Source organism: Manis javanica, chromosome 13, assembly GCF_040802235.1.
Source record: "Manis javanica isolate MJ-LG chromosome 13, MJ_LKY, whole genome shotgun sequence".
NCBI lineage: Eukaryota > Metazoa > Chordata > Mammalia > Pholidota > Manidae > Manis > Manis javanica.
The window spans coordinates 97,060,545-97,083,626 of record NC_133168.1 but is presented as its reverse complement, the minus strand read 5'-3'; the positions used below and the strand labels follow the sequence as shown (position 1 = coordinate 97,083,626).

The 23,082-nt window shown below is 55.3% G+C and overlaps 1 protein-coding gene and 1 long non-coding RNA gene across 6 annotated transcripts in view; one reads left to right on the top strand and one right to left on the bottom strand.

Moving 5' to 3' along the window:
* Positions 1-100: 100 nt before the first annotated feature.
* On the bottom strand, positions 101-3,482 carry LOC108406194 (uncharacterized). Of its 4 annotated transcripts, none has more exons than XR_012124538.1 (4): positions 3,345-3,482; positions 2,192-2,449; positions 1,163-1,788; positions 101-718 (listed from the first exon to the last, which is right to left on the bottom strand). It is a non-coding gene; the product is annotated as an uncharacterized lncRNA (long non-coding RNA). The 4 variants fall into 4 exon arrangements; XR_012124537.1 differs by having other exon boundaries at positions 2,192-2,452; positions 3,345-3,481; XR_005061356.2 differs by lacking the exon at positions 3,345-3,482 and having other exon boundaries at positions 2,192-3,223.
* A 31-nt stretch (positions 3,483-3,513) lies between these two features.
* MLLT1 (MLLT1 super elongation complex subunit) overlaps positions 3,514-23,082 on the top strand; it is a 57,703-nt gene continuing 38,134 nt past the window's right edge. For both annotated transcript variants that reach the window (XM_073220529.1, XM_073220528.1), the window contains exons 1-3: positions 3,514-3,679; positions 12,420-12,600; positions 19,249-19,331. In XM_073220529.1, coding sequence (XP_073076630.1) covers positions 3,668-3,679; positions 12,420-12,600; positions 19,249-19,331 — 276 coding nt within the window. In that variant the 5' untranslated portion in view covers positions 3,514-3,667. The remainder of the gene's footprint in view (positions 3,680-12,419; positions 12,601-19,248; positions 19,332-23,082) is intronic.

Genomic DNA, 23,082 nt, shown 5'->3' with positions numbered 1-23,082 from the left:
TGGGAAGTGGGCACTGGTATTTTTTATTTTTATTTTTATTTTGGTATCATTAATCTACAATTACATGAAGGACATTATGTTTACTAGGCTCCCCCCTTCACCAAGTCCCCCCACATCCCCGTTCACAGTCACTGTCCATCAACATAGTAAGATGGTGTAAAATCACTACTTGTCTTCTCTGTGTTGCACAGCCCTCCCCGTGGCACTGGTATTTTTTAAGCTCTGCAGGAGATTTCGATGTCCAGGAGGGGTTGAGAAGCGTTGCACCGGAGGCAGTTACCTGTCCCAGACTCTGACCTCTGAATCTGTTCCCTTGTCCTTGACGGAGCTTGGGGAGTGCCAAGAGAGGCTTAAGATGCATGGATGCCAAGACTTTCTTGCTGCAGACATTAGATCAGAAATGAATTGAAAAGAAACTAGCCCACTCACTATGTGATTCAGTAGTATTTCATCTCATGCAACAAATATTTATTGAGCATTTACCCTGTGCCAGGCTGTGTGCTCAGGATATACATAAATGAACACCACCAAGGTGCCTGTCCCCCTGGAACTTCCATCCTGGCCAGGAGGGGAGACAGACAAGGGGCCTCATGGGTAAATGTGCATCTAAGTGGGACGGTCAGGGTTGGTCTCATTGAGGAGGCCCCCAGCTCTGCCATATCCTCGCCATACAACTCTGGGCAACTCACTTACCTCCTCTGAGCTTCAGTTTCCTCACCTGTAAAATGGGGACAACAATACCTACCTCTTAGTATCGTTGGGGTGAAATGAGGCGATATTGAACTCATGAATAGCAGGTGTTGGCTATCACATGCTACTGAGAAAATGGGCAACATTCTGTTTACCTCCCAAGGAAGGAATCCAGTGGTTGTATTTTAGGCAGAGGATGCGTTAAAAAATGTGTTACTTTTTATTATAGAAATTGTACACATACAGAAAAGTAAAGAGAATAGTCTGGTGAACTCTCATATATATGCCCATCACCTAGACTGAACAATTCTTAACATTTGCCCATTTTGCTTCATCTAGTTTTTTAAATCATATTTTCAAGGCAGTTAGTGTGGTGGTGTTTCACCCTTAGGCATCTCTAAAAATAAAGACAATTTCCCACCCAACCATAATCCCATTATCACACTTGACCAAATAGAAATTTAAAGATCACCTGTTATTATTCATGTTCAGAGTTCCCCAGCTGACACAGCTGCTTTGGTCAAGGCCCCAAGATCCAACGCAGGGCCCCACATTGCATTTGGCTGTGACGTCATCTCTGGTAACCCCTTGGCAGTCCCTATTTCTTTTCCTCCATCCTCTTGACTGGAGGAAGCCAGATTGTCGAGAGTTCCTCCTTCTGGGTTTATTGAATCGCTTCTCATGGTGTCCTCTCTCATGTTCCTCTATCCATGTGTTTTTCCTGTAAATGGAAAGTTAGGACTGAAAGTGTGACTCGATCCAAGTTAAATTTTGGAGGCAAGAACACTTTCTTTTTGGTGCTGCATGGCTTCCCGGCGCAGCCTGGTAGAAGCTCGTCATTCTGCATGTTCCACTGGTAGCCTGGTAAGAGTCATCCCTGGACCAGGAGGGCAATGGCGTGATTCATTGTAAGGTTATTTTTTCCTCTTTGTATCTAGCAGCATTCTCAGGGATGATCTTTGATGGATGTGCGATGATCCTTTCAGCTCATGGTTTTAGCATCCACTGATGACTCTTGTCTGCAATGGTTCTTTCTTGGGGCATTCACAGTAGTGATTTTTTTCTATCATGCTTTCAACAGTACTGGCTGGCATTTTTCTGTAAAAAGAGCTTTTATCAACGGGCTAGTTTTATGCTGTAAAGGCATGGTAAGTGAGGAGTTGGTACAGTTGTTACCTTCAAAGGGGACAGATGAGCTTTGTTCTTCTTTTACTATCATTTAAGGACTTATGGATACTTACAAGTTCATGATGTCAAATAGTCCATTAATTTTTTTTAATTATGATATAAATATATATATGTATAGATCATAAAACTTGCCATCTTAACCTTTTTTAAAGCACCCTGTTCTGTGGCATTAAGTACATTCACATTGTTGCCCAACCATGGCCACCATCCATACCATCCATCTCCAGAACTTTCCAGCTTCCCAAACTGAAATTCTGTCCCCATGAAACACATTCCCCATCCCCTCCTCCAGCCCCTGGTCCCCAACACCTACTTTCTGTGTCTGTGGATAGGGCTCCTCTAGGGACCTCCTCAGAGGGGGATCAGACAGGGTCAGTCCTTCTGTGTCTGGCTTAATTCACTGAGCACCTTGTGTCCAGATCCATCATGTTGTAGCAAATGTCAGAATTTTCTTTTAAAGGCTGGCTGAATAATATTCCATTGTATGGATATGCCACAATTTGTCTATTCACCCATTGATGGACACTTAATCATGGGTTATTTCTCCATTATTCTTTCTCCCCAGCATGCCCTGCTTTAGATTAAAAAGTCCAGTGTTACTATGACAGTCTGGCCTCCTTCAGAGGTTTTGTCTGTACTTACTTCTATTTCAAAGTTACTGATTTTCCAGTTACTGATTTGACCACTTGGCTGACGATTGAGAAAGGGGAGCAAAAACAAAACAAACAAAGCACAAACAAAACACCCAGAAAAACAAACTAAAAATCTTGACTTTTCATGATAAGGAGGAACTTAAAACTTTACCAAGGTCCTTGCAGGTAGAAGTTCTAATGTCTGAGAGACAAGTGACTTACAAGATCCTGAAAAAGATAGGGTGCTCTGCCTATATCCGATATAAATACAATATACAAGTCATGAAATTGTATGATCGTGGTAAATTAATAATAGGTTTGGGAAGGATTAGCAGTGTAAATTTCGGGGGGAAAATGAGACCTTTTTGACCATTTTAACGAAGCCGATTTCAAATTTATGTCATTCACATAGCTTGAATTGGCATCGCTTGATACTATGAGTGTCCCCATTTTACAGATGCACAAAACTCCGGAAGACTCCGGAAGAAGCGAGTTGGCCAGGCTTGCCCTGATGTTGATCCAGGACTGCAAAATTAGTCCGCAGTTCCAGAGCGCAGAGCTCATTCCATCACACAGAAGCAACACGTGGCCAGGAAACAAAAGCGTCCCTGGGGCTCCCTCCCCAGAGGTCGATTCCGCCACCCAAGCTGCGGTCCGGGAAGGCTGCGTCCACTAGGCAGCGCCCCCTGCGGGCCGCAGTGCGCAGGCGCGGCACGGTGCCCCCGTCCCGCCCCCGCCCCCCTCCACGTGCGGCGCACACCTCGCGCTCCCCTCGGCAGGGCTGGAGTCGCGCCTCCCTCCCTCCCTCCCTCCGCCCCTCCCGTCCGGGCCTACTATTGGCTGAGGACTCCGTCCCTCCGACCACAGCCCGGCAGACCCCCGCCAGGTCGGAAGTTCCGCCCCATGAGCGACCGTCCGCGCTGACGATTGGCCTAGGAGGCTGTCAGTCGGGGCGGCGGGCCCGAGTCGGCGGCGGGGGCCCGCGGTCGGTGCGCGACCCGGGCTGGCGGTGGTTTCCGGTTCCGCGGGGCTGGCGGGCGGGCGGCCGGGATCGGCGGCGGCGGCGGTGCCTGACAGACAATGAGGGCGGCGGGGCGGCGCTGAGCGGCGGCGGCGGCGAGCGACGCGGGGCCCGGGGGCGGGGCGGGGCGCCAGCCATGGACAATCAGGTGAGGAGCGGCCGCGCCGCCCCAGCGTAGCCCTCGCCGCCCGCCGGCTCCCTCCCTCCCTCCTCCCTCCGCCCGCCCGCCCGGCCCTCTTCGGTCCCGGCCTTCCTACCCCTCTCGGCGCCCTCCCGCCCCGCTTTGTGCGCGCCCGCCGCTCCCCGGGCCTTTATGTGGGGCGGGGGCGCCCCTCCCCCATCCGCGACCCGGCCTGGCCCGAGCGCTCGAACGCCCCTCGGAACCCCGGCCCGGCCCAGCCCAGGACGGCCTCGGAATCCCGGACCGGCCCAGACCTTTCTGGGACTCCCCTCCTGACCCCCGTCCGGCCCAGAACCCTCGGGGACGCCCCTTCCGACCCCGGCCCGGCCCAGAGTCCCCACAGGCGGCGCAGACCTCCCCCTGGAACGCCCTTTGGGACCCCAGTCCGGCCCAGAGCCCCCGGGACATCCCTCGAGGCCCCAGCCCTATGTCCCCACGGGCGCCCCTGGGGATCCGGCAGATTTCTCAGGTCTGGCCTGCCCCCCTTTTTTCCCGTTTGGGTCTAGGGTGGTCTCTGTCTGTTTTGGTCTCTGGATCTTTGGCCCTGAGAGCCCTTCAGCTCCCTGAGCCCCCAGCCTGCTGCCTCTTCTCCCTTAAACCCTCGCGGGGGTTTGAGTGTCCCTGAGCTCCTGGGACCCTGGTCTTCAGCCCCACCCCTTCCTGGAACCCAGGCCCACTCTAAACCTCCTTAACCCTCATCCTGCCCCAGGCCTGCGCCCTCTCCTCTCGCATGCCCCCCGGCTCGGCCTCCACCTGAGTGAGTTCTCCCCTCCGGCCTGCGCTGGGCCTGGGTCTTTTCCCACAAAGACCCAGGCCTCCACTGAGCAGCTGCCTTGGACCTTGCTTCCTCAGACTCCTCTGACCTGTCCTGCTTCCTGGCCCCTCTGGTTTCAGTCTCCAGGCACCCTCCCGTGGCACCCAGTTCCCGAGGGGCTGTCCCTTTCGTTCTCAGTCTTTTGTCTTAGACCAGGGGCATTTCTGTTGTGACTGGGATCCCCCAAGCCAGAAACCAAAGCAGACACCAGATGCCTGATGGGATCCCCTCAGTTTGGGTCCCCTTGGCCTCGTGACCCTGATTTATGCTTCCCCACATTTTCCCCCAATCCAGGTCTCCATCCTCCGTCTGGTTCTGCCAGCCTCAGTCAGCCTCCCTTCACAGTCTTGCAGTCTCCCCAGAATCTGTCTCTCTTTGGGGTCTGCCACTTTCAACATCCCCCAGCCTGAACCTGCGATTCCGAGGCACTGCCCTCCCCGCACAGCCCCCTGCATCTCAGAGGCCACACCAAGCAGAGCCTTGCTCCAAACCCAGGGGGATACCCCAACTTCCATAAACCTCCCCAGGGCCCCTCTCCCTTCTACCCAGAAACCTGGAGCCAAGCCTCACATCCCCCCTTTACCAACCCTGTGCTGTCTCTTCGGTATGCAAGCCCCTTCCCCTCCTCAAGGCCAGGACCACTGTGGCCCCCAGCATAGGCTCATTTGCTTCTTCATCCTCCCCTGTGCCCAGGGGCACAAGGCCAGGAAAGGCGGTGTGGGGGTGGCAGCTGAAGTCTCCACCGTTAGTGAGGGCAGGTTGGGGCGTTCCTGGCTGCTGGCGCCGCTGAGGCGGCTCTTGTCTGGTGAGGCGCTGTGTGGCTGGGGAACAGGAGACCTCCCCTGCCCACCCCGGCCACTCATGGTGGTACAGGATCACCGAGGCTCGTGTTGGTGGCACCCTCGTGCCACGATTTCCCTCTTGGCTTTGGTGTTGCCCCCTTTCTCTTGAGAGGTAAGGAAGAGTCTAGCAGTTGAATGGTGGATTTCTACATGCAGTGTGAGTTCATTTCCCTCCAGGGACAAGGCCTAATGCCTCCAGTTTGTAGCCTGTTGCCTCCAATCTGTACGGAGGTAAAAAACAAAACAAAATATACTTTCAGAGGCCATTGGCAACAAAGCCCACCCCTGGGAGTCTTGCTGGGCACCACACAGGCCCAGAAGGTGGCTCTTGCCTCGCACCCCACCTGCTAGTTCTGGGGAGACGCGTAGCCCGTGTGTCCATTGCCTGGTGCTGTGTACACCTTGGCATCTGGGCGGCTGTCTTTCTTGGCGGGGGGTGGTGAGAATAGGTGGCAGTCTCAGTCTGTGACAGAGGGAGACACTGGCCTTGCTGGGCTGGCCTGGTGAGAGGGAGAACAGCCCAGTGCAGCAGCCCCTTGCACACTTGGGGTCCAAATTTGAACGAACTGGAATGAAAAAGGCGGCTCCTCAGTCGCTCCAGCCCGAGACCTACCCCACTGAGCTGCTGGCCACCTTGCGGGGCACTACAGAGACATTTGTGTATGGCAGAAAGTCCCACTGGGCAGGGCTGGTCTGGGTCCCGAAGGAAAGTGGGTGCGTCACTCCCCCCGCCCCCACAGACTGCCTCTCTGTCCCTGGCTGTGTTTTCCTGCACGTTTGGGAGGAGTTTGGGAGTTGGGCCCCTTCTGCACACAGATGGAGGCCCTTGGGGAGACAGGAGAGTGGTTCTTACCCAAGGAGGTGAGTGGCTCTCAGTGTGCAGGGTGACTTCTGTGTGCGGGAGACGCTTTGAATCCAGCAGCATCTCAGCCGGAGGATGCCCCACTCCTGTAAATGCCTTGGTCTGATGGGAAACACCAGGACTTTCCCCTGAGGGCCTGCTGGCTTCGGGAGGCCTTGACTCTTCCTGTTGTATACTCTAGAACTTTCAGCCCAGCTAAGGAGGGGGATTGTGCATTTTGCTCTGGGCTCCCGGCTTCTCAGGGAAGCATTGCAGTCCCTTCCCTGTGGCCAGGAAGGTGCTTCTGGTTCCCTCTACCCTGGCTGTAAGCCACCTGTTTGATTCTCGTACCTCTGAGTCTGTACCTTCAAGTCCTTGTCTGTGGGATTTATGTTTTCCTATGGGGAAAGGGGTGATGTATTTGGTGGGGCAGGTCCAGGAGGCATGTGATTTATCTTCAAGGATGGTGAGATAGGCATTGCATAGTAAAGGACGGAGCAGGGGCTGGGAATTCCGACTGGGAAAGGAAGAAGGGTTGGGGGTCCTGGTGGGCGGGGATTGCCTAGGCAGCTAGAAGTGGTGCCAGCACCTGGTGTGGGGGGGTCTCCCTTCGTGGAAGCTCCAGGCCTCACAGCCGCCTGAGGTGGGCAGCAGACCCACGCGGTTGCATTGACGCTGACTTTTCAAAAGGCTCTCCCCAGTTTGGATTTGGGAACCACTGCCTGTGGCCATCTGTTGTTCCTGAGGGGAGGTTTTGTTTGTAGAGATGATGGCCCGTTTATAGATGTGGACGTGCAGGCTCATGAGAGCGGTCAAGGCCTGGTGGGAATCCCACTCTTTGCCCATACCTTGTGGAGGAAGGCTCAGAACTGCTCGGAGCATTAACTCGAGGGTGGTAGGGTCTTCCCCACCCAGCTCTGGAGTCCACCTACCATTTGCCTTGCATTGATGTGTTGTAAAGTCTTTGAGGGCAGGTACCAGAGTCCTGTACCCCTTTATGTCTGTCGTAATTTCTAATGCAAAGTTTTCCACTTAGCTTCACCAATTGTTGGTTAAATAAAAGTAACCAGGGCTCAGTCCCTTTGTAACCAGGCATACCTGAACTGGAAACAGATGCCTTTCCTGGGGTCGTGTGCATTTAAAAATCTCCCAAGTTTGCTGTCTGGGCAACTGGGGGGACACCTGGTGTGCTGTCTCCACGTCTGCAGGTGTCATACATGTATAATATATGCCCCGTTCCCGGCCTCCCTGGCAGGCTGGTGAGGGCCAGTCTTCCTGGGAGTCTGAACACTAAGGATTGTATTTGCATATCCTCATGGTGTGCACACCTAACCCTTAGTTTCTAGAGAGACATTGAGCCCTTCTGGTCTCTTTGTTATTAGCCTTGTACCCTGGGTCAAAGAGATAAGGCCTCTTGGAACCAGGAGAGGGTGCAGGCACTGGCCTGTGTGCCTACAGTTAGAAGACCAGGGATTCATGCAGCTGTCACGAGAGGCCCTTGCCTCTGGGCAGGCGGCCCTCCGCTCTAGAGGATTGCTGCAGAGGCGTGTCAGTCGTGTCCCCATCTTACATTCTGGCTGCTCCTGAGAGCCCCTGGCAGGGTCCAGAGGGGGAAAAGTTTTGCAGAGAGTACTTCATCTGGTCTTGTGTTGCTCCGTGGGACCAGCACCTTCCCCGATTCTGCATGTGTGGAGTGGGTTGCCGGCAGCTTGGCACCATCCATCTAGGCTGACGAGGGAGAAGGCTCTTTGGTGCTTTCTTTCCCTGGGAGGGAATTGCTGCATCCGAGGGAATTAGATGCTGTAGCCAAACTCCAGGCATAATTATACCACTTGGTAAAGTGCAAATTCCCAGAGGAAAAGGTGTCTTCTGAAGAGAATTCCCACCGGAAAATCAGGGGAATTGTACAGATGAACTCACTGTTAAAGACCTGCCTTCTGGGGCCCAGACTGAGGGCAGCCTCTGCGGGATGTGGGAAGGGCTTTGAAGTGGGCGTTGGGGGGCTGTTAGAAGCGGGCCGGCTCTCTCTCTCTGCTGGGCGATGGCCGTTGGTGTCCGCACTTGAAGGGACCTAAGCATTTAGGGAAGAAGTGCCCAGCAAGCTGCCTTCCAGGATCTGTTTGCCTGGCTTGCAGGACTTAGGATTCTGGCCCTTGTGTGCCAAGTACCCTTTGCCAGTTGGCCTGGAGAGAGGGCAGTGCCTCGCTGAGGCCCTCTGCCCAAGCCTAACTGTCCCCAGATGGCCCTTGGAGCCCTTGTGCCACTCCATCCCCATTCACAGGGCTTTTGGGTGATTTCTCAGAAGTAAAAGAGGGGCTGGCCTGGAATGTTCCCCTTTGTTCTGGGCTTTTGTGGAGGGAGTGGGTGGCAGCGTGGTCCCCAAAGTGCTGGGACACGGCGGTAACTGAGGCCAGGTCCCCGGGCTGCTTCCAGCCGGCCACCCTGGAGGTTCTGCAGAGCGCCTCCAAGCAGTCGGCAGGGTGGTGAGCCTCGTTCCTTCCGAGGCCGCTGGGAGCGTCGCCGGCTGTTAGCCTCTTTAGGCCAAGCGCCCTTCCCAGAGAAAGCTCGCTGATTTGCTTCAGTGTTTTTGGTGGTTCAGGACAGGGGAGGAGCCCAGGTGGACTAGCAGGAGAGGGGGCAGAAACCTTGGGGTGGGATTGGCGTAGCTGTGCCAGTAAATGATCACGACTTGACAAGTCGGAGTCGTTGGCCAGGGCTCAGCTCCTTGCTTGCCTCCCGTCCAGTGTAGCTGGGATGCTTCACTGAACTGGTGATTTCTGCTCTAATACAGTGGCCCAGCGTCTGGGCCGTTCCACCATCTTTATTTCTTCGAAGATTCCGGCATTTGTGGGGAGTGCTCCTCGCCCGAGCGCACCAGTGTGCACAGTCATTGGCACCTGGAACCTGGGGGTTGTCGAGGCTGGGTTGGCGCCAGCCCCCGGGCCACAGATGCCGCCGGGGCAGAGCTCGGGCCCAGTCGCTGGCTGCCGGGATCGCCCATCTCTGCCTCGGAACCTTCCTGTTTACTTTGGCCTCCGGAGCATGTTGTTGGCACTTCAATTTTCCCTCTTCCACGGGAGCTGTGGTGTCCCATTCTTTTACCGTAACTGCTCTGGTGCTCATGTGCCCTGGGTTAGAGCCCCGTGTAATCAGAAATGCCAGGAAGGCAGCCAAGACTGGAGCAGCCTGATGGGGGAGTAACAGAATCTGAGGAAGCGGCGTATCGCATAGGAAGGAGTCACTCCAGAGAATCAGACTGCCTCCGCCGGGGTATTGTGTGGATTGCCCGCGTTTACTCTCACCTATAGTGCTCCCAGCAGTCCAGGACTGGTCTGCTGTTCTCGGCGGGAAACCACGTAAGCGTGTATGATGATGACGGCCTGTTGGGGACGATGTGCTTTTGGGGTGGGTGTGCACATCCTTGTGCTGCGCTCTGGTGGGTCTGTGGCTCGCCTCTGGCTGATGGGCTTTGGGGGCTGTTTCCCATGGAGTGACCCACCCGCCATCATGTGGCGCCAGCCACACCCCAGCTACCTGCGTCTTGGCGTTGAGTCTCCTCCTCATTCCTCGTCCCCGGCCACTTGTCCTGCGGGGTCTTCTGAAGTCGCCTCCTTTTGCAGCCACACCCCCGGCTGCCTCTTAGCCTCTGGTTATGGCTTGTCCGTGTGCCTGTGACCTTTTCTGCCTGCAGACCGTACACAGTGGCTGGGGTACTTTTACTCAGATACTGTTTCCTCGTCCCGTCGGCCACCGAGAGCTGGCTGCCACTCCTGTTGTGCCGAGTCTAAATGCTCTGTCCCAGTTCCTACCTGGAGGGAGATGTGGCGAGGCCCGGTCCCAGGGAATCCCTGCTCTTTTCCAGTGCCTGGAGAACTTCTGCCCTGTTGGTCACAGCTGGCTTGCCAGTACCCTGAGCCTCTGTTAGACATTGGGACTGCCCTGTCCTTGTCAGTGTCCTTGGCCTGTCCCTCTTGGGTAGCACTACCTAGAACTCACTGAGCTAGGAACTCTTTCTAGTTTAGTTCATCCAGTACTGTTGATGCCTTGTGTCCCATGGTTCTAAGAGAGGTTAAAAGGCCAGGTGAGAGGTGGCCCTGGGGAGACAGTGGTGAACAGTCAGGAGCAGGGAAGGGATGACGTGGGTGCCGTGGGGTTGGTTGTACACAGATGCCATGGAGCCCTGAGGGTATAGTTGGTTTCCAGCATGGTGACTGGAAATGGCTGTGGAGAGAGTAGCACTTGCGCCAGGGCTTAAGGGGCGAGTGGAATTTCGATCAGCAGAGAAACGAGTGTAGGGCACCCCAGGCTGTAGGCTCGAAGGAACACAGGTGGACAGGAGTGGATGGTCCCAGTGTGTCTCAGGATGGTCAGGGTCTGATTGTGCTGGAACGTAGGGTGCTTGCATTTCCTGAGCCCTCAAGGCATGCTGCCAGCATAGTGACGCCTCTGTGTGTTGGGTCTGCATAAATGTGCATGTGTGCACAGCCGGGAGGCCCTCGATGCATGAAACTTAGACAGTCTGCAGGATACATTCCAGCTTCAGAAAGGTAAAAGGTGAAAACGATGAGCATCTCAGACCCGGGGACGCACAGTGGGAAGATGGGCAATGGGCGGTGTGCTGAGGCAGTTGGACTGTATTCTGAGGGAGTGGCAGGCCACCGGAAGCTGTGAACTGGGTGGGCGATCGGAGCTGTGTGCCCTGCATTCAGGCAGTGACAGGGGACCTGGAGACCAGGTGATTGGGAGGAGGACACTGGTGGTAGGGTCTGAGCAGGGTCTGGGCACCCAGAAGAGGTAGGGATGCACAGAAGATCTGTGGGTGAGGAAGGGGATGGAAAATGTAGCGTAAGGTTTCCGGTCAGGCCCTGGGAGGATGGGCCTTGGAGGGAGGAAGGGCACGCGGCGCTCCATCTGGGCCATGTGGGATCCAGGCCACCGGCTGGCTGCTGGCTGCCGGTTATCGCGGCACTTAAGAACAAGTGTCTACTTGGCCTTGGCTTTCTTTGTAACATTCTTGCATTTGATACTTGGTGTCTGGCTGTATCAGTGAGTAGTCCAGGGAGGATTTCACAGACCAGAGTGGATGTTTATAGTAGGTTCCCTGTTCGTGGTTTTGGCCGACCGAGGTGTGGGGATGCTTCGAAGTTTTGTGGCTTTGTGCTCAGTGGAACGGAACCAGCCTGAGCTGCCTTATGTTTCAAGTGGGGTGTCGCACACATGCATCATGATGGGCGGCTGACTGTCCAGGTCACAGACCCACCTGTGACCTGTCCCTGGGGGCTTCATACCCTCACCCCCTCTTTTCACTGTGAGCTCCGTTCTCCGCTTTTGGAACTGCAAGCTGGCCTTGGTGTGGGTGACTCAGGTGGCCCCCGAGGGTCTCTGTTCTCCAGGAGGTGTTCCACAGGATGGAGGAGAACGAATGCTCACTCGAGGAGTTTGGGTGGTGTGACCAGGCGAGGTGCAGAGTGGCGAAGGGAGCCGGCCCTCGGGCGGTGCCCACCTGGGCTCGAATCCGGGCCCTTCTCCCTCCCAGCTGCCGCCTCTCTGGTGTATGCTGCTCAGCGGCTCCTGGGGCCTTAGTTCCTCTATCCCCAAGTAAGGTAGTTGCACTCCTGCTCATACTGGTGCATACTGGGAGACCTCAGTGAGGAGTTCTGCTCTGAACAGGGGGCCCCCTCCGAGGAGCCCGCATAAGAGCGGAGCAGATGGACCTGTGGCACCCCATGTGACCGGGGGACGGGGTGGTAGTGGGTGCCTTCAGACCGGGCGGTCAGGGAAGGCTTCTCCGAGGAGGCAGGAGTGGAGCCGAGGCCTCGGTGACAGGAAAGAGCTGGCATGCAGGGTGTGGGGAAGAGGCCCGGTGGCAGCGGATGCCGAGGCCCGGAAGCAGGGGTGAGCTGGGCTTATGTGAGGAGCAGTAGGGAGGCTGTGCCTGGGATAGAGACGAGGGGAAGGCAGGGACAGACCCAGGGCCTGGCGGGCTTGCCGGGAGAGGAGACACGAGGCGATCTGCACAGTGCTGGGTTGCTGCGGGCCGGGAGGCTCTTGGCTCTCTCTTGGCTGGTCCAGGAGCCTAGGCGTCACTCCGGAGTTTCCACCTGCCACGGCTGGTGCTGACCGCGGCGTGTAGGCGACGGGGTGGGATGGCCTGCAGTCCCCTGCTGTGGGCTTGGTGCTGACCCTGTGCCCATTTCATTCTCCCTCCAGTGCACTGTCCAGGTCAAGTTAGAGCTGGGACACCGCGCCCAACTGCGGAAGAAGCCCACCACGGAGGGGTTCACCCACGACTGGATGGTGTTTGTCCGCGGCCCCGAGCAGTGTGACATCCAGCACTTCGTGGAGAAGGTGGTCTTCCGGCTGCACGACAGCTTCCCCAAGCCCAAGCGCGGTGAGTGCTGCCCTGCAGGCTGAGCACCTGTGCTGCTAGCCCAGTGTCGCCCCCTGGCAGGCCTGTCTGCCCTCCCCCGGGGCAGAAGGGCCCACACTCTGAGCGCCCTGTGTGTGACCCTCAGTGAGCTGGGAGCGTGCGCGAAACGGTCCTCCGGCCTCCTTTCTGCCTCTCCTTCCTCCACTGAGTCCCTCGTAGGGAGCGCCCAGTGGAGGTAGTGACTGTGTCTTGTGCATTGTTTAGACTCAGGCACTGAGAAGCGTCTGGGAGAAAGTAGCCAGTGGGTAGGAAGGGCAACTTACGCCCACCTGGTGGGTTATCAGGAAATTGCTAATTGGGCCTGCATTTGACGAGAGATGCCAGCTTAAGAAGTTGTGGTATTTGGGGCAAAGAGCATAGAAGGTGCTCGTTTGGCCGCCCGCTGTTCCTCACACGTCCCCCGCGCCCGCCTCACCTCTCAGCCTGCCCTCTCGTCAGGCCGAAGGTCCCACCCAGGCCTTCTGGCAGGGTCTGGATTACGGGCAGAGCCGGGACTCACCCTCTGTGGGGGTCAGAGGGCACTCCCTGGGGAGTCTGATGTGGATTTGGAATGAGGCTGGTGGCAGTCTTCTGAGCTCTCTGGGGGCCGGCCTGCAGCTGGTCCCCTCGCCATTGAGTCCCTGTGTGAGGCCTGGCATGTCTTGGGTCCAGTAAATATTCCTTGAGTGGATGAGTTGATAAAGGAATGAAGGGCTTTGATACTGGGGCTGCTGAGCTCTCTGCCTGCAGGGCAGGGTTTCAGGGCACCCCGAGGACTGTGCAGGTGGGGACAGCCTCAGGCTGAAGCAGGAGCCCATCCCAGGCCTGCAGGTCGGGCTAGTGGGGAGGTGACATCTGGGATGGAAGCAGAGACATCTGGCTCCCCGGGAACGGGGTGTGATGCCCCTGGTGGCCTCGGAGCCTTTCCTGTTGGTGTTTTTCATCAGCTGTCAGTGGTTGCTTTCCCTGATTGCTCCTGCCCCAGTCGTCACCTTCTCCCCCTTTCCACCTTTCCTTTCTGAGCCTCTTGGAGGAGAGCTGATGTGGTCGCTGACCCAGCAGGTCCCCATAAACAGCCTTCAGGAGTAATCTCTCAGCTCTTCCCATATAGCTCTTCATGTGCTGTGTCTCCATTCTGCGCCTCCAGGGCTGTTTTACAGGTGGGGGGCCAGGGAAGCAGCCTGTGCTTTGAAGCAGGGGTCCTGTTCTTACGGCACCTGTGTGCCTGTTCCGCCAGGTGTCCGTGGTTGCTGTTGTGCTCTGCCGGTGGCCCCCTGCCTGGGTGCGGCCCCCCTCTCCTCAGGCAGCGTCCTCTCTGGTTCTTCCCCACCTACCTCCCCTGCCCTGTCCCCTGCCCTCCGGGAGAGGCCCAGGATGATGATTCCATCCACCTTTAGCTGTTTCTTTCCTCTTTGTCTCTGCCAGGTGGGTAACCAAGCAGCCATTAGAAGTAGCATCTGCTGTCCACAGCACTTGCAGTGTCTGTACCGTGCACGCACTTGCTCGTGACCCCCTGCGTCACGGGGCCTCCCAGAGTCCCTGCAGGCAGGTGTGGAAACTGAGGGTCAGAGAGGCCCAGTAGTCTGCCTGTGTGCGTGTGGAAGGGGCACATTCTCTGGGCTCCGGGTAACTGAGGATGGGGTTTTAGGTGAGGTGTACCCTCCTAACCTGTCAGCCTGTGGGCAGGGTTTAAATCAGCAGTGGAGTCCTGCTGGTTGCAGTCTGTCTGGGCTGCCCTGCGCAGACAGCATCAGATGAATCAAGTACTCAGGCCCAGTTTGCTGTTTGTTGCGGCCACAACGCTTGGCTGGATTATATTTTGCCAGTTGTCAATGAAACATGGGCCCGGTTAACAAACCAGTGTATTTGTTTTAGGACTCCGGTCTCTAAAATGATACTTTATGTGTTTAAAAAGTATCTTCTAAGTCCCATGTGTACACATCCCTAACCCAGCAGCAGGGCTGAGGAGGGGAAGCCTTCATCCCCATCTCAGGGTAATGGTTTTGTCCTTTGTCCTTCGTGCCTCCCTCACACCTCAAATTAGTGTAGAAGCTGATTTGCTTCTTACTTCTTAATTTTTCAAATTAAAAAAAATACTTGCTGACTTACCTAGACTTTATCCTAAACTCAGACGTCTTTTATCCACCCTCTCCTGGAGGTTTTCTAGTGAAGAGCTTGGTTTTGCAGGGATGGCCCTTGTGACTTCGGATAATGAGTCCCGCTTCCCTTTGCGATCCTCCTCCAGGCTCCCCATCTCCCTTCCCCAGATGTCTGCTGCCCGCCAGCTCTCACATGCAGTCTCTTCGCTCAGTTTACCTTTATGGCTGCATGCTGCTTGGCCTTTGTTCTGTAGTTCTCTTCGGCCTCTGATCATATTATATGTATTATTTATCTTGCCCATCCTCCCTCCTCCCCCAGTGAGAGCCGAGTATCTTGCTGCACTTTGCAGCTCCGTCCCCAGTGCTGAAGGATCAGTAATTGCTTCTGAACATTGAGTGCACAATTGTCTTCTTCTGCCCTGTCATCCTCTGATTTTCCACCTAGGAAGGAGCACCCATTCCCCCTGTCTTTCCTGGAACCTTACACCCCTCCTTTTGGGAGTTACACTTGACAATGTTAAGGTTGTCAAATTAAGACCCAGTCTTCCTTTCTGAGATCAGAGAGTGACTGTAAGAGTGAGAAGCCAGCAAACAGCATTGCCCTGTACTGACTGTGTTCACTGTAGGGCCAGTCAGTACACCAGGATTCCATTCATCCTGTCCGTGAGCACTCAGAGGAGAATGTTCAAGGTCATGTCAAAGTCAGCTCTTTTTGTTGTTCTTGGTTAAAATTTGGCCATTTACTTTGCTTCATGTTTAATGTTTTCCTTTATTTTCTTGTTTTACTGGAGTAATTTCTCAAGTAATATTCCAAGAGATTAATTACCTGAGCAAATTCTGAAGAAAGTTGTGTGGGAAACAAACTCTTGACTCCTTGTCCCTTTGAAAGCACCGTCCTTCAGCTCTCAGCCCCTGGGTGGTAGCTTGGCTGCGTGTGATATTCCAGTTTGGGAATTACTACCAGTCAGAGCTTTGGAAGTATTGCTTCATTGTCTTCTGAGAAGTCGGATACTCCTGGGTTTTTGTTCCACTGCAGACGACTTGGGTTTTGTTTTGTTTTGTTTTCTCTAGAAACATTTAGGATCACTTTTAATAACATCTCTGGGATCTTCTTTTGTTTTTTTGCTCCTAATGTTGGACGCTTTGTGTCCATCACATTAGCTCCAGGAAGTTTTCTTCTGTTTCTTTGACAATTGATTTCCATCTACTTATTTTCTCTTTCTAGGGTGCTTATTGCTTCTGTATGTCTAAGTCTTTTTATCTGTAAAATGGGAACCATTGTATCTGCCTTTAAGGTGATTGTAAAGATTAAATGATAAGTGAGTTAGTAAAGTGCCAGGCGCACAGTGGGTGTGGCACACAATAAATATTAGCTGCTGTTAACATTTGTTTAAATCTGCTGAACTTTTTCTTCACATCTCACTCTTTAAAAAATCTGTCCTTCTGCTCTGCATTCAGGGGGATTTCATCAGCTTTATCTTTTGGTCTTTCTATTGAAGTAAAAAATGGTAAATACTGTTGGTAATATCCAAGAGCCTTTTCTTTCTCTATGATTTTCCTTTTTTAAAGCATCTTGTTTTTGATTTGTTGGGCATATCACAGACCTGAGGACATGGGCTTTAGTCTGCTGTTTTCTTCCTCATCTACTCTCTGCCCCCCAGAACTGTCTGGACTGCTCACGTCACCTTCCTCCCCACTTCACTCTGTTGGCTTTATTTCCTGTCGTATTTGTGTCACTTTGGTTTCCAGGGTCTCAGCTGGGACAGCAGGCCAGTGCACGCACTTGGTCCCCCAAGTTAGTCCGGAAGCCGGGACCAGGTAGGTCTCTGAAAGGATGGATGCTTTTCAGCCTTGGAGTGTCTGTCATCTGCCAGGCTTTTGGGGAGGCATGAGGAACACATGACAGGGTCCCTTCCCCAAAAGGGTGTGCATCTGGGAGGGTATCAGTGCCAGACGTGACACGTGCACTTGGAGAGACACCTGCCCGCAATGGACATAGTGACCTGGAGGTCAGAGGCCAAGGGAGGACAGGTCTGTCCCTGCTGGGAGGTGGGCCCTGACTGGATGGGATTTAGTTTGGAGGTGGCAGAGGGAGCCAGGCAGGGGACAGAGTCTGTAAGCAGGTGCCCAGCCCCTTCTTTGCCCCGTGCCTTTGCACATACCTCCTCTGTTGGGGATCGTGTGGTGAAGATGGGCCCCTCCTCTCTGTCCCATGCCCACTTTCCTCCTGGGCTCAGGTTGACTCAAGTATTCATGGTGCCGGCCCTGTGCTAGATGCAGTCAAGGGGGCAGTGGGCCGTGCTCACTGTTGCTGGGTCGGGCAGAGCACCAGGCAGGGGCTGCGAGCAGCTGGAGGCCCCATTACTCCCCAGTCTGCTCAGACCGATGGGAGACCCAGGAGGCGGCCTGGGATCTGGCCTCCCTGTCCATGTTGCATCCTGGCCCTCACTTTGGCAGGGGACCTGACAGGGCGGGCAGTGTGGCCTGCTCAGCAGTGTCTGGCAGATACTTCGTGTATGTTTTCAAAAGGTCCAACCCTGGTTCTGGCCGGGGGAGTGTAACACTGAGTGAGATGGAGGGGATGGAGAGAGGTGGACAGAGTAAGTACGGGAGGTGCTGTGATCAAGTGGCCCGTGGACGCTGGTGGCCATAGGAGGGGACCATGGGCTGAAAATGGCGGGGAGCTCAGAGAACGGGTCATAGAGGAAGTGGTCCGTGATCTGAGTAGATCTGTGAGGCTGAACTTTGACCGTGAGGTGGTGCTGGTGGGAGATGAGGCTGGAGGTGTTGCAGCTGGTGCAGGCTTCTTCAAGGCGCTCAAAGCTGGAAGCCATTGGGGGACAGTCACTTGCATTCAGAGCTGTCACCAGCCTGAGGGCATGGGGCTAGGGAGGCTCTGGGCAGTGACCCCTATGGGAGGTGGGGTACATTCCAGAGCATTTTAAGAGATGGACATGATAGCTTATGGTGACAGGAGAGCTGGAGGAGAGGGAGCAGTCTGGGTGACCCCAGGGCCTTGTGTGGGCAGCTTGGGTCCTAAACTGCAGGTGCAACAGGGGTTGCAGAGTTAAGAGGTGAGGAGGAGGATGTTTGGGGTAGGCTGGCTCTGAAGTTCCTGTCCAGCACCCACTGGGAGGATGTCCAAGGAGCACAGGACTGCTGGATTAGAGATGCGGGGCCACCGTCTCCCATGATAGCACCCCAGCCTACCATGGGCAACCACGTGGTGACCTGGCTTGCTGTCCTTTAGGCAGGGGGCTGTGGGCTAACAGAATGGGGGTGGTGACACCACCAAGGCTAAGCTCTGAGGTTTGGGGCACCCTCAGGGCCTCTTCTGTCTCCCAGCATGTCTGACACCTGTGGTACTGGAGCAGTAAGTGGGTGCAGGCAGCGCTTGCTGGCAGTAATGACCCCCGTGCAGACCCTGACGTCAGGTGACAGTGTTCAGGGCACCCCGCAGAGGGAGCCGGGGCCAGGGTGTATGGAGCAAGGTGGCCTGGCCCCCCTCTGCTGTCCAGCCAGTCCTGGCCTGGAGGGTGCTAGTTATTTCAAACCTACCACACTCGCTGGCCAGTGTTGTTTGGATATATGAGATACGTGAGATATTTGTGATGTGTGATATTTCAGAGCTGAAAATATTTTTTTAAGGAAAAAGTCTTAAAATGTTTTAATTGAAAAAGTTGTGTCTCATTATGTTCCACACACTGTTTGCCAGCAGTTTCTGGCCCGCTGTGCAGATGTACATGCAGAAAGGTTTTAACAGTGGGCAGGGTTTTTCCTCTCCCCATGGTGGTTGCCTCTGGCGCAGGAGGGGTGGAGGGCAGCGGGGATTTGATCTGTATGGCTCTGATTTTCTTAGAAGTGGAGAACAGCATTGGCACGTTACTTCCGTGATGACAGCATGTGTGTCAGGCACTGACAGTTCACCCTGGAGAGTGAGATTGCCAGAGACTATTTTACCTGCATTGCTGTTTTTCTTGACGTCAGGGTTTTTAACCTCTGGGGTTGAGTCTCTTTTTGCGTCACTTGGAATACCTTTGTTAGGCTCTAAGACGGAACCCGGGAGTGTCCCCCCTGAGACCGGGCCATCTCCGCCTCCCAGCTTCAGCTGATGGGTTTGAGTGAGGGATGAAGGCAGTGGATGCTGTAGGGCACTGCCCTGCCTGGGCTGTCGAGGCCCCAGGCAGCTCCCTGCCCTGTGTTGGGTGAACTTGTGTGGCCAGAGGCCATCTCTGGCTGTTCAGCTTTAGCTAATGTCATGTCCCTTCCTACTGTTCCTCCATGGCGGCCAGCGTCACCGTTCCTCTGCACTGGCTCCTTCTGTTCCCTGTGACCTCTTGGAATTCCGTAAGATTGGGCATGGGAGCTGGCATGGGATTTGATGCTCCCAGGGGTGCTGGCCTCCGGAGAAGCCGCCGTTGTGCCAGGCCAGCTGAGCCCAGGGAGGAGGTATGGGAAGCTGTGGGCCCCCTGCTGCTGCTGGCTTTGGCCGGGCCGGGACTTGACAGATGCCTTTCCCCTTTCCTTTCAGTGTGCAAGGAGCCCCCCTACAAGGTGGAGGAGTCGGGGTACGCTGGCTTCATCATGCCCATCGAGGTGTACTTCAAAAACAAGGTAGGGCCCCAGCAGGGGTGTGGCTCCCAGAAGGGGAGTAGACCTGGGGTGCATGGGGATGGAGCGTGGGGATTCCTAGCAGTGGAGAGATCCGAGTCAGAACATGGGCGGGCGGGTGAGGCAGCGCGTCCATCTGTCCCTTGAATGCGGGGGCAGGTGCTGTGCCAATCAGTGGGTGCCGTCTGCCCAGGGAGCAGCCGGGCCGCATCCTGTTCCATGGTCCTGAAAGCGTGCGTGGTCCCTGAGTCAGCAGTGACAGGCCTGACAGCGCCCGAGTCCGTGGGTGGGCCTTGGGGTTAGTCATCCGGCCATGACTAGTGGTGAAGATCTGGAAATTACCTAAATGTCTGGCATCAGGTGATTGGTTAGGTACGTTTATGGTGATCTTAACAGAGTCTGCAGTGACCTGAGGGTGCAGAGGGGCGTTTTTAATATTGTTGAAAGAAAAACAAGTTATGAATATTACTTACAGAAAAAAGCAGTTATATTTATCAAAAATGTTAACGGGTAATCTGGGTGGTAAGATTACAGGGGCTTTTGTTTTATTTTCCTCCATGTATGGTTTCTAAACATTTACAGTGATTATTTATATTATATATAAATATATAAATTGAAGCTGCTGTAATAGATACCGGACGAGACAGGTTATAAAGAGCAGGAGTTTATTGCTCACAGTTCTGGTGGCTGGAAGCCCGAGGTCAGGGTGCCAGCACGGGCAGCGAGGGCCCTCTTACAGGCTGCAGACTTCTCTCTCTGTCCTCACGTGGAGGAGGGCCCGGGGACTCTCTGGGGTCTCTGTCAGGAGGGCACTGATCCCACTCAGGAGGGCTCCGCTGTGAGGACCCAGTCGTCTTCCAAAGGCCCACCTTCAATTACCATCACATTTGCGATTAGGATTTTAGCATGAATTTTGGGGGAACACATTCAGAACTTGGTGCTTTTTTTCTTTTTTTTTTAAGCTCAGTAATTAAATTAAAACGAGCCTTCTTGGCAGCCTGTTTCTGCTCCTCACAAGTGCCACCAAGAGGCCGCCGTGACCTTTGCTGGCTCAGAGGTGGCTTGGCTGTGCCGGCACTTTTCCTCGAGCGCAGCTATGGGCTGCAAGCAGCCTTGCTGCCTTCCGGGAAGGAGCGTTCCCAGGGCCTGTGGAACCGTGGCTTGTTTCGTTAGTCGCCTGTTCGTACCTGGCTGTGCTTCAAACCGCCCTGCATCCCGAATCTCTAGCAATGGGACTAAGTGCGCTGACCTCTGGGAGCTGAGTGACACTTTAGCAGGTGTGACTTGGCAGGATCTGGCGGTGGGGCCTCCTGGGCCTAGCTCACAGGAGCCCGGATCACCCTGAGAGTTGCGGAGACCAGCCTATCTGCACAGGCGAAGGCTCCTTTAGCAGGGGAGCCGCCGCACTCCGCTGGTGCCTGTGCCCGCAGCTAGCTTCGGGGCGTCCTCTGCAGCCCTGCTTGGGAGGCCCCGGCAGGGAGCGTCCGCTGCCCCAGGAGTGTGGGGGAAGAGGGCTGGTGCCTGGGCCGGTGTCGGCCGCCCTGCAGCCCCGGCGGGCAGCCCCTGGAGAGGGACAGTGGTAGTGGAGCCCGGCTGGCCGGGGAGACCGAGTGCCCCTGCAGGTAGTGCTCAGCATTTGTGCGCAGTGCTCTTCTGCAGGGGCGGGTGCTGCTGCAGTCGCAGCCGGTTCGAGCTCAGCTCGGGGTTGACTGGGTCAGTTCCCTCTGAGGTTCACAGGCAGTTAGGGTTCCACAGGCCAGCGAGGCTTGTGTTCCCTGAGGCCTGTCTGGTCCCCAACACGCAGACCTTCCTCTCCCTGCTGGGGGCCATATCTGCATCCACCAGGTACCTGCCTGACTTCCCGCTGCCCTTCAGGGGTCTGCCGGGAGGCTCTGTCTTCCCTCAGCGGGTGGGGCTGCTGTGCGGGGATGCACAGGACCAGGCCCTGGGCCCTGGAGCTCTCCTGGCGCACGGGATGGGTAAGCATGGCTGCCATGCTGTCCGGCAGGCCCCAGACCCGGCTCAGCTTATGCCGGACATTTGTATCCTTTCCAGCTTGCCCTGTTTCCCCCACCCCCGACCCCGACGACCATTGTCTACTCACTGTGATTTCGACTTGGTTTTTTAAGCACGGATTTTTCTCCCGTCTGGCACACCGATGACTTGTGATAGTGTGAAGTCTTCCTCAGAACAGTGGTGGGCCATTCCCACAAGTAGAACATTGTCCCAGGGCAAGAGAGGCTTCTCTCCCTTTTTATTTTTATTTTGTGGTCTGAGTAAGAGCTATGTTCCAGAGTCTTCCTCTGGCCGAGTTGTCGTGTCGTGTCTATGGACCTTCGTTCAGACCACACAGCTGAGGGCGGTGGGGGAGCCCGTGGAGGGAGCATCGAGCGCCAGGTCAGTGTGGCCTCGTGGCCCTGCTGGGGGCAGCTAGGCCCCTGGAGGCTGGCCGCGTGTCACGTACGGCATGGCTGGTGCTGTTTGCTTAGCTAGGTTCATTCTCTCAGCCTCATGCGGTGGTGGTGGGGTCTCAGGCCAGCTGCAGGCAGAAGCCAGGGTGCTAGGACACCCAGACCACACAGGTTCCCCCAGCCCGCCGCCCTTCTATCAAGCCACAGGAATGGGGGTCAGGCTAAGTCACCCCTTCTGCTGTGTTTCTAGCACTCACCTGAGCTTCTGCTGTGTTTCTAGCACTCACCTGAGCCTTTTGTCCAGACTTCCTGGTCTGAGTGCTCCGTGGTTCCACCGCCATGTCCTGCGCCTCTAGGGAAGGGAGTGGGTGGTTCCCAGCTGTAGGACTTGTCCCCACAGTGGGCGTCCTCTCCCACACTGGGGCATTGAGGAGGCAGCGAGGGCCATCCCAATGTGTCCTGAATATCCCACATGGTCTTTCAGATCCTTGGTCTTTCTTACTTGGCGTGTGCACGGGTGTGTGTACATGTCTTGCAGGGCAGTGCAGGACCCTCTGCTCCTGGTGAGCTTTTCCTGCCACATTCCTTTGTAAGGAAGGCCCTGGGGTGGGGCCCCAAGCACCTTGCCTCTTCCTCAGGGGCCCCTTTTGTGGAGCCCGTGGGCATGCACCTCAGGCCTGTGCGCAGTGCTCCAGGGTGGCAGCTGCTTTGGGGCTGAGAGCTTTTGCTGCCGGAGAGGGCTTTCTCTAGGTCTCATTTACACACAACACCGTTTTCCTCTTTAGGTGGAATAGGTTTTTCATGTGGTTTCATTTAAACCCTGTGGGCAGATGTCAGTTTTTTTCTTTTTTCTTTTTTTCTTTTATTTTTTTATTAAGGTACCATTGATACACACTCTTATGAAGGTTTCACAAGAAAAACAGTGTGGTTATTACATTCCCCCTTATGATCGGGTTCCCCGATACCCCATTGCAGTCACTATCCATCAGTGTAGTAAGATGCCACAGAGTCCCTACTTGTCTTCTCTGAGCTACACCGTCTTCCCCATGACCCCCCCACACCGTGTGCACCATGTTTTCTTCTTTTAAACATAAAAAGGGTCCCTAGGAATTCACTTGTCTGATGGGTGGCTGGGGCCTGAGGGCTACCTAGAGACCGGTCCTCAGAATCACAGCATGTTCTCTCATTGAGGACAAATGCTGGACACTGACTGTTCGCCAGAATCCTGTTTCTAGAGGTGCTTTTGCTGTCCGAGCTGTAGAGGGCGGCCCTGCACTGACAGCTGAGGAGGCGAGGTGAGGCCTACCCGAGGCAGGCGGGCTCCCAGTCCAGGCGTGTCCTGT